This window comes from Pinus tabuliformis, chromosome 7 (assembly GCF_031772625.1).
Source record: "Pinus tabuliformis cultivar Carrire ecotype Pingquan chromosome 7, CPIR1, whole genome shotgun sequence".
NCBI classification, from domain to species: Eukaryota; Viridiplantae; Streptophyta; class Pinopsida; order Pinales; family Pinaceae; genus Pinus; species Pinus tabuliformis.
The window spans coordinates 310,735,248-310,752,967 of NC_142293.1; the positions used below are offsets into that span (position 1 = coordinate 310,735,248).

At 37.8% G+C, this 17,720-nt stretch overlaps 1 protein-coding gene across 3 annotated transcripts in view; it reads right to left on the reverse strand.

Moving 5' to 3' along the window:
* The window catches only part of LOC149247113 (protein SEMI-ROLLED LEAF 2-like), a 336,900-nt gene that overhangs the window by 261,515 nt on the left and 57,665 nt on the right, over positions 1 to 17,720 (reverse strand). For all 3 annotated transcript variants that reach the window (XM_089458129.1, XM_089458131.1, XM_089458130.1), the window contains exon 5: positions 6,659 to 6,773. In XM_089458129.1, coding sequence (XP_089314255.1) covers positions 6,659 to 6,773 — 115 coding nt within the window. The remainder of the gene's footprint in view (positions 1 to 6,658; positions 6,774 to 17,720) is intronic.

Sequence of the window (17,720 nt, forward strand, 5' to 3'; positions counted from 1 at the left end):
TGTGCCTTGAATCATTTGAGAACACACTTCTCTCTTGATTTCTCTCCACTCACTTTGGGTTTTAGTGGAAGATAAATCTAGGAGAGGAAGCCCTAGACGTTGGAGGAAAGGAGGTTGCCCTAGCCGCAGCAAGGAAGATAGGCTAGCGAGGGTTTGAAGGACATTGGAGGTCAGCTCCAAGTGACCGAGTGCTAGAAGGAAGGTTTATCCACACTACTAGGAGAAGCCTTCTATAGGCTGCCTAAGGAAAACCTATACGTTGTCTAGAGAAGGTCTCCATAAGCCCTAGCCGCAATCCAACAAGTGCCACAAGCTATGCCCTAGACGCTGTCAAGGAGGAGGTCAAATACAAGCCCTAACCGCAAACAGAAAGAGTCAAGGAACAGCGTGGAAGAGGGCTGCTATAGGAGGCCGAGTTTGGTGAGTCCTAAGGCTAAAGCTAGGGCCGAAAGGATAGGCTGCTAGGCTAAGTAGAAGATGGGTAAAACGCAGGTTGTTTAGGCACATTTGGAGGAGGCTGTATGCTACAACAAGGCTGTGTGGTAGGCCGCAAGCCATAACACCACAGCAAAGAAATAGCGTGGGTTGTTTTGCTATCATATGCCCTAAGGCAGCAACCTAGTAAGGGGGGAATTCACCTTCAGCAAGCCGCAATCTTCCAAGGTTTGTTTGGGGCAGCTTGGAGAAGATTAAGGCCACAGGTATGTGCCCTAACCAGTCTGTCACTAACAGTCAACAGCAAACAAGGTTGGACAAGCATGGATGCTGCTGCCTATGTATGAGGGATGTTAGATCTGTCTTGATGGCCCATGATGAAGGTTGTCCCATCTTCCATCCTACATAGAAAACAGAGATCCTTAACTATGAATCAATACAGTCCATGATAAGATGTGACAGCAAGGTGACCCATGAAGTTTGAGTGGAGCAAGATGCATGGGAAGCATGAGAGCAGCAATGGTACTTGGTGTAGCAAGTTCATGGTGCTGCAAACACACTGGGACAGCAGCATGACACAGCGATGCTACAATGGGATAGCAGCGAGCACGGCGCTGCAAACACAATGGGACAGCATGGCAAGCATGGTGTTGTAAGCACATTGGGACAACAGTATGTTAAGCAAGGTACAGCAGGCACATGGTGGCAAGCATGGTGCAGTAAGCACATTGGGCCAGCAATGGTACATGATGTAGTACAGTGATGGGTACAGTCTTGATTGGTAAAGCATGATGAGATGCAGCATAGTAATGATGGGTGTAGCATGGTGTAGCATGGTGAGGTGCAGCACATGGACGAGATGCAGCACAATGATAGGTGAAGGAGTCACCTTGGAGAATCAGTTGAAGCAGCATGTCTTCAACTGATCTCATGTAGAGATGATCTATTCTCTTATCTAGAAAGTCAAAGTGTTGACTTCTGTTGTAAATGTACTATCTCTCTCTCTCTCTCTCAGATGAACTATTGAAGAACATAGAAGAAGAATTGATGAAGGGTTTCCCCACATTGGGGTTTGTCCCTGCCTAGCGCCACATCTTGTGTCCTCTTGTCTTGGCTTGTCTTCTGCTATTTATGTTTATGTTCTATCTACAGTTTACATTAATGTTGATGTGATTGCTAATCTGGAAAAGATATTGAGCTAACTGTGAAAATTGAAATAAATTGTTGGGATCAAAATGAGTGGTTTGAGACAGTCTCTTGTGATATTGATTTGGGATCAATATGAGTGGTTTGAGACACTCTCTTGTGATATTGATCTGGGATCAATGAAACTAATCTGGGATCAATATGAGTGGTTTGAGACACTCTATTGTGATATTGATCTGGGATCAATGAAAGTAACTTCGGGTCAGTAGAGAATGGTATGAAACATTCTCGATCAATTCTTCTTCTTCATGGTTCAGCAGAGCAGAACAGAGCAGAGAAGAGCAAAGCAGAGCGGTGCAGGGCACTGATGGCAGAGATAGTACAGTCAAACATATGGATTAGAGGACGGAGCTCTCCCTAGTTGAGAGGGAGTGTTAAAATTGGCAACTAGAGCCAAACTCCATGTGGGTCATCTCATTAATGGCAACTGATATTTTTCTTAGATCCCTCTCATCGAGAGGTGTAGGATTGATCTAAAGATCATCCGATTCTGATAAGTATTCATGGAGATATGAATTTATTTGTGTTATGGGCAATTCGTCAAGGTCAGCCAGCAACCAAATATACCCCACTTGTGCTCAACGTTTTAGTATAAATAAAGGTGCCTTGAATCATTTGAGAACACACTTCTCTCTTGATTTCTCTCCACTCGCTTTGGGTTTTAGTGGAAGAGAAATCTAGGAGAGGAAACCCTAGATGTTGGAGGAAAGGAGGTTGCCCTAGCCACAGCAAGGAAGATAGGCCAGCAAGGGTTTGAAGGACATTGGAGGTCAACTCCAAGTGACCGAGTACTGGAAGGAAGGTTTATCCACACTACTAGGAGAAGCCTTCTATAGGTTGCCTAAGGAAAACCTATACGCTGTCTAGAGAAGGTCTCCACAAGCCCTAGCCTCAGTCCAACAAGTGCCACATGGTATGCCCTAGACTCAGTCAAGGAGGAGGTCAAATGCAAGCCCTAACCACAAACAGAAAGAGTCAAGGAACATTGTGGAAGAGGGTTGCTACAGGAGGCCAGGTTTGGTGAGTCCTAAGGCTGAAACTAGGGCCGAAAGGATAGGCTTCTAGGCTGAGTAGAAGATGGGTAAAACGCAGGCTGTTTGGGCACATTTGGAGGAGGTCGTATGCTACAGCAAGGCTGTGTGGTAGGCCGCAGGCCATACCACCACAGCAAAGAAATAGCGTGGGCTGTTTTGCTGTCATATGCCCTAAGGCAGCAACCTAGTAAGGGAGGAATTCACCTTCAGCAAGCCACAATCTTCCAAGGTTTGTTTGGGGCAGCTTGGAGAAGATTAAGGCCACAGGTATGTGCCCTAACCAGTCTGTCACTAACAGTCAACAACAAACAAGGTTGGACAAGCATGGATGTTGTTGCCTATGTATGAGGGATGTTAGATCTGTCTTGATGGCCCATGATGAAGGCTGTCCCATCTTCCATCCTACATAGAAAACAGAGATCCTTAACTACGAATCAATACAGTCCATGATAAGATGTGACAGTAAGGTGACCCATGAAGTTTGAGAGCGGCAAGATGCATGGGAAGCATGATAGCAGCAATGGTACTTGGTGTAACAAGTACATGGTGCTGCAAACACATTGGCACAGCAGCATGTCACAACAATGCTACAATGGGACATCAGCAAGCACGGTGCTGCAAACACAATGGGACAGCATGGCAAGCATGGTGTTGTAAGCGCATTGGGACAGCAATGGCACATGATGCAATACAGTGATGGGTACAGTCTTGATTGGTAAAGCATGATGAGATGCAACATAGTAATGATGGGTGCAGCACGGTGAGGTGCAGCACATGGACGAGATGCAGCACAATGATAAGTGAAGGAGTCACCTTGGAGAATCAGTTGAAGCAGCATGTCTTCAACTAATTTCATGTAGAGATGATCTATTCTCTTATCTAGAAAGTCAAAGTGTTGACTTCTGTTGTAAATGTACTATCTCTCTCTCTCTCTCTGCTGAACTATTGAAGAACATAGAAGAAGAATTAATCAAGGGTTTCCCCACATTAGGGTTTGTCCCTGGCTAGCGCCACATCTTGTGTCCTCTTGTCTTGGCTTGTCTTCTGCTATTTATGTTTATGTTCTATCTGCAGTTTACTTTAATGCTGATGTGATTGCTAATCTGGAAAAGATATTGAACTAACTATGAAAATTGAAATAAATTGCTCTAAGCATAGAACATTACTTAAAATTAACAAGTTGACATCATTAAAATATATGCTTCGGGATTTGAGTTACAAGCTGCCACAAATACTGAATGATGACCACAGCTGGTTGGAGTGATGAACGCTAATGTACAGGCTTAGAGCCTTAACTAAGTAAAGGGAATTTAATATACATGATGAGCTGAGGTCACTTGAGCAGAGCCATTGTGGCAGAGCACTTGACGGAGTTTATGCTACTGTTAGGATTTGACAACTTAATGAGCAGAGAGCATTGTTGACAACTCAATGTCATTGAAGAGCAGAGAGAAGAAAGAGTTGTTGAGGTCTACTGAGCAGAGAGTGTTGAGCATTACTACGTTGTCCAGCTAGGGTTCGTATTGATGTTGAGCAAAAGCAGATTTGATTGTGACAGTGGACATGACAAATTTTATGTTACTAGAGTTTGATCGTTTGAGCAGAGGAGTTATTATTGTTGTTGACGACTTTGTGCCAGCATTGAAGATCAACAAAGTCAGCAAATTGTTTTGATATTATTTATTTTGATTTGAGCATAGGTGGATCCAGTCTGAAAATTGTGAAACGTTGTCCACTTGCTGAATAGAGTGGCAGGGTGGTGCAAGGCAAGAGAGAGGAGTCGTTTTCAGGTCGGAGCCTGAGAACACTTCAAGGTGGCAGGGTGGTGCTAGGGCAGGTTGGAGCTTTTGCCAGGTGCTGTAGCATCCTTTCAATCGAAGCTGAAAAAACTAGGGCATTGGAGAGCCCTTCCAGTCGAAGCTGGTAAATCAGGGAATTGGAGCATCCTTCAAGTTGGAGCCTGTAAATTAGAGCATAGGACAATCCTTCTAGTTGGAGCTGATAAACCAGGGCGTTATAGCATCCTTTCAATTAGAGCTGATAAACCAAGGGGTTGCAGCCTCCTTCAGTTGATGTTGAAAATCTTGGAAGTTGGAGCTTCCTAACTGATGCAATTTTTACAGACCTGTAATAAAAAGTCTTCGGTGGTTTTTCTCCCATAAGCATTTCCACCTAGTTTTCAGGTCAGAGCCTGAGAACACTTCAAGGTGGCAGGGTGGTGCTAGGGCAGGTTGGAGCATGTGTGGAGTGCTGGAGCATCCTTTCAGTCGAAGCTAATAAAACTACGGCATTGGAGCGTCCTTCTAGTCAAAGTTGGTAAATCAAAGAGTTGGAGCTTCCTTCAAGTTGGAGCTTGTAAATTAGGGCGTAGGACCATCCTTCCAATTGGAGCTGATAAACCAAGGCGTTATAGCATTCTTTCAGTTGGAGCTGATAACCCAAGGGGTTGGAGCCTCCTTCAATTGATGTTGTAAATCTTGGAAGTTAGAGCTTCCTAATTGATGCAAATTTTTGAAAGCCTATAATAAAAAGTGTTCGGTGGTTTTTCTCCCATAAGCATTTCCACCTAAAAATCTCATGTATTGTCTTGATGTCATGCATTGTTGAATGGTGTTGTTTACTGTTCATGTGATGTGATGTTGATTTTTGTTTGATCTAATGCTAATGTGAATTTAATGCTCCAAAGATTATAAAATTAATTAATTGAAAGGAAATATTGATTCACCCCCCCTCTCAGTATTTCCATCATTTTACTTATTAACTACTTTATTACACCTTTTCCAAACATGTTATTAACTTGTCCTCAGATTTGTCCTCACATTACACTTTATCATTAGCACTAACTTTATAACTTAACACAAAAGACTCTGTTCAACCTAAGTCTTACAAAAAAAAACATTTCATTGTTAAGAGCAATATATAAATTATTTATTTTGATAAGGATGATGAGTTGGGGTAGCTCTCTCCTCCCCTTTTCTGCTGGCTGTGCCGAAATCCTGGCTATGTTGCTTCACTTGCTCTCCACTTTCTAGTGTCTTATTGGGATAACAAACTTGTATACCTATGCTTATGTCATTTTGTATCTTGCTGCTCTTGTACTCACTTCTCATTTCATTTCATCTTGTTTTAGAGAAGTTTGTTACACCCCTATATCTTGGTTTGGATATTATTGCTGATTGTAAATTGTAATCACTAATCCTTCTGACCTATTTTAGTCTCTCATTGGCATGAATTAAAATTTCAATTTCTTTAAACGTTAACTTTTTACCTTCTACTTCGCCATTCAAATTTACATTATAATTATCCATGGAAATTGTAAGTGAAGGACAACACAGCATTACCTATGAATGAGAATTCATACTGAATCATGAAATCATAAATTTGTTGATAAGTAGGATTATGTAAGTTGGAATGTCTATATCATTTTAATAATTTATTCATACAAAATCCAAAACTTTACATTTCAAACTCAAGTATATCACATTCAAAAGAGTATTGTATCTTTGGATTGCACTGAATAGTAAATACTCTGCTTTTATTTCTTTAGTAGCTCTTCGAAAGAGGTTATGAACCTCATTGTATATACCCTTCCACTTTTTCGTTTTCTGATGGTAAATATTTTTCTGTAAAAATAAGATGTATTTTTTCAAAAGAGGAAAATCCAAAACTTTACATTTCCAACTCAAGTGTATCACATTCAAAAGATTAATCTATCTTTGGATTGCAATGATTGCTCTGCTTTTAATTTATTAGTATCTCTTCAGAAGAGGTTATGAAACTCATTGTATAACCCTTCCACTATTTGGTTTTCCAATGGTAAATATTTTTCTGTAAATATAAGATGCATTTTTGAGAAGAAGAAAAAAGTACTTCAAATTTTATAAGAACATTGACTTAACATACTACTGATAAATAGCAATTTTGCACCAGCAAACTTATGAGCCTAATACAGAAAAGAATCCAATGAAGTTTGGCTCAAGTACCTGACTATATATGAAATCCTTTAATATATGACAACCAAGAATGCGCATATCATCTTTTCGTGTCTGCTCAAGAAGTGTATGAATCATACTCAAGAGACTGAGAGCAAAGAGTGGCCTACAAGAAGTAATAACAATAGGTTAGTGGCTTTTTTCTATTGTATCACTAAAATATGATTCTTCATTATGGAGATTTGTTATTTATCAAAACAATTATATGAGAAAATTAAATCAAGATTACAAAACCAATTTAGAGAGACTAAGGAACAGCTGATTGCTACTAAAAACAACTAAAACTAACTAACATAACCGCTACAAAAGATCAACATTAAACTAGCAAACAATTTCTCAAAGGAAAACAATTAAAATAGCACATTATGAGCCATTCAAGGTAAGACACTCCCAAAAATCATAAAATTTTTAAGACTGAGTTCCCAAGTAAATGCTTGATGCCACTTGTCATCCTCCTAAGCAAAACGTCCTCTTGAAATAGGCTTTCTTGACCAAGTGTTAAGGCTTGGGGTGCCACTTGTCCTTCTCTCATGCAAAGCACTCTCGCTTGAGCTAGTTTAATCATGTAAGGCACCTCCTTATGCCATTTGTCTTCTCTTTTCTTTGGAATGCCCCTCAAGATTGCCTCCTCCATAAATGTGCCAAGATGTCAATCTCAAGGGAGGTTCCCCTAGAGTATGGAGTCAACAACATAGGGATGCCAAAAAAATAATAAAAATGGCAAGATGAAGTATGGCATTCTCTCCAATGAAGCAACAAACCTCCCCAAAAGATGAATCCCACAGATGGACGTGCAATAGATGCCATGGGTTGTTATAACAACCTCCTTAAAGGTGGATGATCTCTAAAAACATGCAAGGAACATAGATCCATGTAAATATCCACATGCAATAGACACCATGGGTTGTTATAACAACCTCCTTAAAGGTGGATGACCTCTAAAAACATGCAAAGAACATATATCCATGTAAATATCCACCAAAACTCCTCCAAACCAAGTAATAAAAGTGAAGTGTTCTAGGTAAATGTGCTCTCAAAGTGGAGCACTCCTTAAGAAGTACAATAAAAACCTCCAATCAAGGGCAGCATCGTTGAGCGCTCTAGGGAACTATGCATGAAAGAAGGAGCAACCTCAAAATTTGTGCCAATAATATTAAATCCACATGCAAAACAACCAAATCACCTCAAAACAAGAGCCAACATGGTGGAGTGTTCGTCCAATAGAGTCAAATACCATGTGCCAATAGCATTAAAACTTGTGCAATACCATCAACCATTTTCAATACATGGGCTAGAAGAAGAGTTGTTAGGTCGCTATACTACTAGTGTAACCCCTTATTGTTATTAGTGCAACCACCTTATTGTATTATTGTGCCCATATAGTCCCCATGTTGTTATTATTATGCCCCAAAGAAACCCACTATTGTTATTGTTATGCCCCGACAATATTATTGTTATGTAGGCTCTGATCGTATTGGAATGCCTTCGACTCCTATATATAGAAAGGAGGTTTTGTCATTTGTATCATCCAAAAATTGTTCATTTGTGTAATGTAAAGGAGGTTGCCCTCTCGAAGAGACTGGCTTTTAAGTCATCGATCTATCTTTTCAGTCTTTTTGTGCGCTGATTTCATAACATTTGGTATCAGAGCTTTGGATTCTAGGGTTTCGCTGCTCCAAACAAGGCATCGTGGCATTTTCGACATAACTTTTTCTCTACTAAGTTTCAGAAGCTAAAAGAATCCCATTGGAGCCGAAATCGTTCTGAACCTCGGGTCTGAATTTCAGAACTTGTCTCGCTATATTTTCGGAGATATGATCTAAGGAAGTTAGGGTTTTTGCAAGCTCTGGAATTCCATCGCAAACAGGTCATCGTGGCATTTTCATTATAATTTTTTTCTACAAAGGTTCTAGCTCTGAAATTACAACCCATTTGAGCCGAAAACTTGATGAAACCTGGGCTCGAATTTCAGATCTTGTTTCGCTATATTTTCGGAGATATGGTCCAAGACATTTAGGGTTTGTGCAGGCTCCCGAATTACATCCCAAACAAGTGACTTGGGGAAAATCGTCATAACTTTCTCTCTGAGCATCAGATTGAAATTTCGTAGAAAAAAAGGATGGCCTGTCGTTTTCGGTGTATCGATTTCAGGTCCTAAGGTTGAAATAGTGACACGTGGCACTTTGTACAAGTTCACTCTACTGAACCAGTCTATAATCAGGTCATCGTGGGAGATTTAGCATAACTCTTCCTTGGAGAATCCAATCTTGATCAGACTTGTAGGGTTGGAAAGAGGACTCAGAGGGCTACTGCAGGACGAAATTTCAGACCTTGGAGATCCGAAATTATAGAGATACAACAGCTTCAATATCAAACCCCTACAAAGTGAAAAAAGGTGTGTAGGTTTTTTTTTTTAAGTTTTGCATAAGTTTGGTTGAAAAATTAGTTTGAAGGAATTCAAAGGGCATGGAAGCTAATATGGATGGTATAGAAGAAAAACTTAAAGGCAACATGGAAGATTTGAAGACAAATTTGACAAAGTTGCTACAAGAAATGCTTACTAATGGCGAAAGGGTAGTAAAGGAAACTCATGATGAGAACAAAAGAAATGTTAATCATGATTTCATAGACTCTAATGTTGGATTGAAGACCCACCATGTTCCAAAGATCGATATGAGGAAGTTTGATGGCAAGGATTCCATAACATGGATACTACAAATGGAGCAATATTTCGATCTCCATAATTTGCAAAACACACAAAAGGTACGCATTGCAACTTTATATTTGGAACCAAATCAGTTTGTATGGTATCGATGGCTTTGCTCTCGTAAACAATTTGTCACTTCAGTAATTTTTATGGAAGCAATGATAGCACATTATGAGGATACAAAAAGCAACACATTTTTTAGCCAATTGATAAATCTCAAACAAAAGGGTTCAATGATGGAGCACATTGAGGACTTCCAAAAATTTAATATAAGGGTAAAAGATATTCTAGAGGAGCATAGGATTGATGTGTTCATAGGGATTTTAAAGGATAACATCCAACACGAGGTTCGCCTTTGGGAACCTGATTCATTGGAGAAGGCATTCAGGTTGGCAAGAAAAATGGAAAGCAAAATTATGGCAACAAGGAAGCCTACCACTCAACTATAAGGATGGAAGTGTTGTTTCTCCTAGCCTTTCACCACCTACAAGGTTGACACCACAAAAATTGGAAGAAAAAAGAGCAAAAGAGCTTTGTTACAATTGTGATAGAAAATACACTAAAGGTCATAAGTGTGTCGAAAATAAATTAATTTACATAGATGGGGAAGAAAAACAAGAAAAGGAACAAGAAACATCAAAAGAAGAGGATATACACCAGGAACCAATCCCAGAGAAACAAGAAATGAATCTGACCATATCTTGTAATGCATTGACAAGAATTACCACTCCTCAAACTCTCAAGATAAAACGGCATATCAAGCAGAAAAAGGTAATAATGTTGATTGATTCAAGTAGTACCCATAGTTTTATTCATTGTAAGATAGCCAAGGAATTGAATTGCTTCCTATATCCAGCACCAGAGTGTCAAGTAATGGTTGCAAATGGAGGAACCATAAATTTCTCTGGAAAGTGTCATAATATCAAGTTATCCATGGGAGAATATGCCTTGAATAGTCCAATGCTTTCCATTCCAATGGATGGTGCAGATGTTGTACTAGGAGTCCAATGGCTACAATCTTTGGGTACGATAGCTTTTAATTTTCAAGAAGTTTTCTTGAAAAAAAATTTCGGAAGGAAAGGAAGTTGAATTAAGGGGTATCGAAGGGAAACCGGGAAAGATAATCAGCTCTAACAGCATGACAAAGCTTCTAAAGAAATAACAACGGGGCGTAATTGCACAATTATGTTCACTAAAGGTTCCCACATCAAAATCATCTATTTCTCCAGATCTCCAAAACGTATTGGACAATCATTCCAAGCTATTTGAGACTCCCAAAGGCCTCCCACCTATTCATGATCATGATCATGCTATTCATTTGATTCTAGGAAGTGTTCCCCCAAACATCAGGCCTTACAGATATCCATATGCCCAAAAGAGTGAAATTAAATGTATGGTTGCAGAAATGCTAGAGGTTGGTATAATTCAACCTAGTCAAAGTTTTTTGTCTGCTCCAGTGGTATTGCTACACAAGAAGGATGGATCATGGCGCATGTGTCCAGATTATTGGGAGTTCAACAAGCTTACTATTAAATATAAATTTCCCATTCCTATCATTGATGAATTATTGGATGAATTACATGGAGCAATTTACTTCACCAAGTTGGATCTTCATTCAGGATATCATCAAATCAGAAGGAAGACTGAAGACATTCCAAAAACAACATTTATAACTCATGAGGGTCATTATGAATTTTTGGTCATGCCTTTTGGCCTTATCAATGCACCTTTTACATTTCAAGGTTTGAGGAATTCCATTTTCAAAACCTTCCGTAGAAAATTTGTGTTAGTATTTTTTGAGGATATATTAATCTACAGCAAGTCTTGTAAGGATCATGTTCAACATGTTGACAGGGTGCTCAAACTATTGGAGGAGAAACAATTATATGCAAAAATCTCCAAATGTTTCTTTGGAGTACAAGAGGTGAGATATTTGGATACTCAGTTAGCACATAGCTCATCTTATCATCCTCAATCTGATGGGCAAACCTAGATAGTAAACAAATGTTTGAAAGGATATCTTCATTACCTTGTATCTGATAAACAGACACAATGGGTCAAGTGGTTGCCTCTGGCTAAATGGTGGTATAATACTTCCTTCCATACTGTAGCAAAAATGACCCCATTTATGGCACCTTATGGATATCATCCACCGTCCATCACATCATTTGTAAAAGAAAATTGTAAGGTTCAAGCAGTGGAAGATCACATCGAGCATCAACAACAAGTTCTCAAACTCTTAAAGGATAACCTCACTTTGCCGCAGAATAGAATCAAACAACAGGCAGATCAACATCGCAGTGAAAGAAGTTTTGATGTAGGTGACTGGGTATTTCTACGACTACAACCATACAAACAAATGTCCCTCAAGCAAGCTACAAAGGATTATAAATTATCACCAAAGTATTATGGTTCGTACAAGGTGTTACAAAAGATTGGTACTATGGCATACAAATTGGATCATGTTCAACATGTTGACAGGGTGCTCAAACTATTGGAGAAACAATTATACACAAAAATCTCCAAATGTTTCTTTGGAGTACAAGAGGTGAGATATTTGGATACTCAGTTAGCACATAGCTCATCTTATCATCCTCAATCTGATGGGCAAACCTAGATAGTAAACAAATGTTTGAAAGGATATCTTCATTGCTTTGTATCTGATAAACAGACACAATGGGTCAAGTGGTTGCCTCTGGCTGAATGGTGGTATAATACTTCCTTCCATATTGTAGCAAAAATGACCCCATTTATGGCACTTTATAGATATCATCCACCGTCCATCACATCATCTGTAAAAGAAAATTGTAAGGTTCAAGCAGTGGAAGATCACATCGAGAATCAACAACAAGTTCTCAAACTCTTAAAGGATAACCTCACTTTGCCGCAGAATAGAATCAAACAACAGGCAGATCAACATCGCAGTGAAAGAAGTTTTGATGTAGGTGACTGGGTATTTCTACGACTACAACCATACAAACAAATGTCCCTCAACCAAGCTACAAAGGATTATAAATTATCACCAAAGTATTATGGTTCGTACAAGGTGTTACAAAAGATTGGTACTATGGCATACAAATTGGAGCTTCCTGCATCTTCTTGAGTGCACCTAGTTTTCCATGTTTCATGCTTAAATAAGGTTATAGGTGAGAAGATCTCAGTTCAAACAATATTGCCAGAACTTGACGAGGAAGGAAAAATCATATTGGAACCGGAAGCAGTCACAAAAACAAGAAATCGACAGCTACAGAATCGATCAATTTTAGAGTATCTCATCAAGTGGAAGAATTTACATCTTGAAGATTCCACATGGGAGGATGAGAATTTTATACAAAAACATCCAAAACTACTCAAGCATTGAGGACAACACTTTTTGAAGGAGAGGGACATGTTAGGTCCCTATAGTGCTAGTGTAACCCCTTATTGTTATTAGTGCAACCACCTTATTGTATTATTGTGCCCATATAGTCCCCATGATGTTATTATTATGCCCCAAAGAAGCCCACTATTGTTATTGGTGTGCCCCTACAATATTCTTGTTATGTAGGCTCTGATTGTATTGAGACCCCTTAGACTCCTATATATAGAAAGGAGGTCGTGTCATTTGTATCATCCAAGAATTGTTCATTTGTGTAATGTAAAGGAGGTTGCCCCCTCGAAAAGGCTGATTTTTAAGTTGTTGATCTATCTTTTCAATCTTTTTGTGAGCTGGTTTCATAACAAGAGTGCTCTAGGAATATGTGCCAAAAGGAGTGACAGATCCTCCATTTGAACTCTTCTTTTCCACCTGTAGGTCATAGAGTATTCAATGTAGAAATATCCATCCAAATATGTAGTGTTGCCTTAGGATACATGAGATGCACCTTCAATGAGTAAATATGCATGAAAATATGTGGATAAGGGCTCCAAAAGGTGAATCTTGGCCACATGTGCAAACCTGCCTCTAAATATGTGAAGTTCACATTCAGTAAATATGCATGAAAATATGTGGATAAGGGCTCCAAAAGGTGAATCTTGGCCACATGTGCAAACCTGCCACTAAATATGTGAACTCTACATTGAAATACACCTCAAAATACATGATCATACTCCACTCATGTGAAACAAAACACATATCCAAGATGCCAACATACACATGCCCTAATTCAATCCGACCAAAATTGCAAATTGGACTTGCATTTTTCAATAATAACAAGTCCCAACAACAAAATGTGGTCCTTGGTGGTCTTTCAATTAACCAGCATACTTTAGTGGCTTCTCCTTTCAAATCTTTGCCAAAGACTCTCTTTGCTCAAATGCGGAGACATATCGTTATTGGTACTATGGTGTTTTCAAGACGTTCAATCTTTAGATGGCATGTGTTCAGCATTAAGGGGAGAAAGCATCATCAATTGATTTCTCTTCTTGCCACCAACCTTTCCATCTTCAAGGTGTAGGTGGTACATACAATTGACCCTATGTTGAGATGGGTATTTATACACCCTCTAACCTCTTTTATTTCGGTTATGGTCAAACACCTACTTGAATTGAATATTCACCCACCTACTATCTCTTGTAGTTTAGATGTCATCACTCTTGTTTGTATTTTGAGTTGTGTATTCATAAAACCATTCTTCTATATTTTAGTCATGGCTAGTCTTTCTGAGGAGGTAGATATTTATAAACCCACTCCAATCCTATATTGGAGCTTCCTTATGAGTTGCACTCTATTAGATGTGTTTGTATTGGGTATTCATACACCCACAACTATGTTGTCCTCAAACTCTCTTGGTTGAGTTCACATTCTTACATTAAAATCCAACTCTCTACTCAACACACACATATGCCCCCCCAAATCCTACCCCATGAACCATTTGTTCAACAAGGAATGCAAAACACTCCACAAGCATCTCCACTTCAACCTGGCACATGACCTCTCATCATCCTCTCATCTTTGAAAAATTTACTATTGTCTCCTCCATCACAGGTGAATGTTACTCTCCTCAAGGAGATGTAAACTTCATGCGACCATCTAGTACTCCCCATAAAACTTATGCCCTTTTCCCTAAACACCACACCATCCCCTAATACCTAGACCCCCTATCCATGTTATCCCACACGACCTCCCCTTATGACATTGTCTGACAACCCCCCATGTGTATCCCTTCTATCCCCCCTTTCATGTCAGCTTTTCTCTTAAAGAAACATCAACAGAGTTGCCAAAGCTCTGAGTACCAATAGAGCAGTAGAAGAAAAAGGCCTCCAAGCTCAATTCCTTAAGCTTATCATCCAATCTCTCAACTCACACATTGCCAATTTATTTAACCATGTTGTATGTTCAAATACACCCCACTCCTAGACTGACACACAATTCACCTAATCCACAAATCATGGAGTAGTCTTAATCTAAACAACTATCAAATTATCATGGTTGCACATATATTCTCAAAGCTTTATGTTACAGAGGTGTATCAATGGCTTTTAGACGAGCTAGAGAGTCAATGCCTTGGGGCTAGAGGACAAGTCGACTCCCACTCGAAGAACCAAACAACCAATCACATCTTCACACTGATAGCCATTATTGAGGAAGCTCACCGTCACTCTTCAAAAATATATTGCAACTTCTACACTTCCAAACAATGTTGGACATAATCTCGAGAGGCATTATTCCAAAAGCTTCAAGACATACACATATCTAAAAGACTAAAACCCTCCTAATAGCATTTATGAGATTGTACTAGCCTAGATCTGTCTAACTCCAGATCTATCATGCGCTAAGAAGGATCAAATCCCTTGGGGTGCAAAACTTCTTTTTGGAGTGTAGAACATGAGGAAAGGTTTGCACCTCGAGGGATTTGATCCATCGATCCCTCTCGGCGCATGACAGATCTGGAGTTAGATGGATCTGGGCTTGGTTCCAGTCGCTGGCAGCAATGTCACATTTTCAGATTATCATTATTATGTGTATGTTTGAGATGAACTTTGTACTTTAAAATTTAAATAATATGCAAAGTAAAACACTAATACTTTAAAATTCATTAACGAGGAACTGAAACTTAATCTTGTGAAAGAGCGAATCAATCACATTGTTTACCACATATATTGGCAGGGTTCCTTGATCCAACAAAGTAAGTTGTTTCAACATCTTCCCCTGCTTCCTTATAAATTGCCTTGATTCCAGGTAGTGAAGGACATTGCTCTGTAGAATGTAGAATGATCTCATTCACATATGGTGCAACTATTAAGTGGGCACTCTCTCAAGGGATGCTTCTTAGTCAGACAAATAATAATGCACTCTGATATTGTCAACCTAATCCATGATATTTTTAATTGTTGTTAAATAGATAAATTTTTATTATGAATTCTTATGAATAGTAAATATTATGATCAATAAATTTAAATAGTTAAAATCTATTTTAACTGTTTATGATATAGTTCTGTTGTCATTTTTAATCGTTAAATTGTACTTTTAAATAGTGTAATCTGTGTAAAAGTACCCTTCATTTGAAAAATTTAGTCATCAGATTATTGGCCTTGACTTGGAATTTGATTTAATGCCGAAGGAGGTTGAGTTTTCCTTCTACAATGTGGTGGTTGATTATAGCAATGGCATCATTTTTTGTGTTTAGAAATTAGAGAATCTAGTTCTTATTGTTGATCTTAAATTATACCAGTGTCATCATTCATTTGTGTTGATTTGAAATCGAGGCAATTCAGCTTGTGCTTATTGTAGATGACAATAGTTGTGGCAGAGATAAATTGGGTAAATGATAAGAATAAAAAATTGAATTCTATTTTGAAGAGATTAGTAGTAAATTTAAATACTTGTATAAGCATATCAATTCTTTGGTAGTGCATTGATGAAAGCCAGGTTTATTAGATTGTCATTTTGGAAGCCAATTTCAGGTTAAAATTATTATTAATCTTGATGAATCTCAAAAAAAATCACACATTTTTTTTATCCTCGTAGATATTTAATCCAAATTTTAAATGAGTAAGTGTAATGAGTCTATTTGTTAGCAGAGTACTAAGAATGGTTGGAATTCACTATAATAATATTTAAATAATTTAAATAATATGCAATATAAAATACTAATATTTTAAACTTCATTAACGAGGAACTGAAATTTATTCCTATGAAAGAGCAAATCAGTAACATTGTTTACCACATATATTCACAGTTTAACGCACACTCTGATATTGTCAGCCTAATCTATGATATTTTTTTATTGTTTTTAAATAGATAATTTTTATTATGAATTCTTATAAATATTATGATCAATAAATTTAAATAGTTAAGATCTATTTTAACTATTTTAATTGTTTATGATATAGTTATGTTGTCATTTTTAATTGTTTAAATTGTATTTTTAAATAGCATAATCTAATTAATAGATGAAATGGTCTATTTACAATAGATTATTTAAATGAAATGGTAAGTGTTATGAAAAAAGTAATTTCTTCTATTAGTTAAATTGCCTTGTCTTTTTAACCTCAATTGTAATCATCCTTTTGCATATAATTACCCTTCATGTGAAAAAAATTTAGCCAACAAATTATTGTCCTTGACTTGGCATTTGATTTAATGCCCCAAGTGGTTCAGTTTTTCGTCTACAATGTGGTGGTTGGTTATAGCAATGGCATCATTTGTTTGTGTTGATTAGAAATTAGGGCAATCTGGTTATTATTGTTGATCTTAAATTATAGCAGTGGCATCATTTATTTGTGTTGATTTGAAATTAGGGCAATCTAGCTTGTGCTTATTGCAGATGACAATAGTTGTGACAGAGATAAATTGGGTAAATGACGAAAATAAAAAATTGAATTCTATATTGAAGGGTTAAGTAATAAATATCATCTCGATTCTCAACTCTTTAGCGCAATAACCGAAGTGCATTGATGAAACCCAGGTTTATTAGATTGTCGTTTTGGGAGCCAATTTCAGATTGGGATTATTATTAATCTTCATGAATCTCAAAAAAAATCTTACGTTTTTCAAGTCTTCGTAGATATTTAATCTAGATTTTAAATACAAAAGTGTGTTAAGTCTATTTCTTGGCAGAGTAATAAGAATGGTTGGAATTCACTGTCATAATATTGTCCATTTAAATTTAAATTTGGTTAATCATATTCCGTATGACTTGGAGATTACCAAATAAATTTAAAAGTGATTTTTTTAATTTAATAATAGCATTAATTCTTAAATATTTCAAAGAAAAAATAATTGTACTTATTACTGAACATTGATGTTTCTGGAAGAACAGTGGAATGAATGTGAAACAGCCTTCTTCAATATTGGACGTTTCACACTCGTTCGACAGTTCTCCTTCCAGCGTTTCATATGAATTCAAACTTTGAAAGTCTACA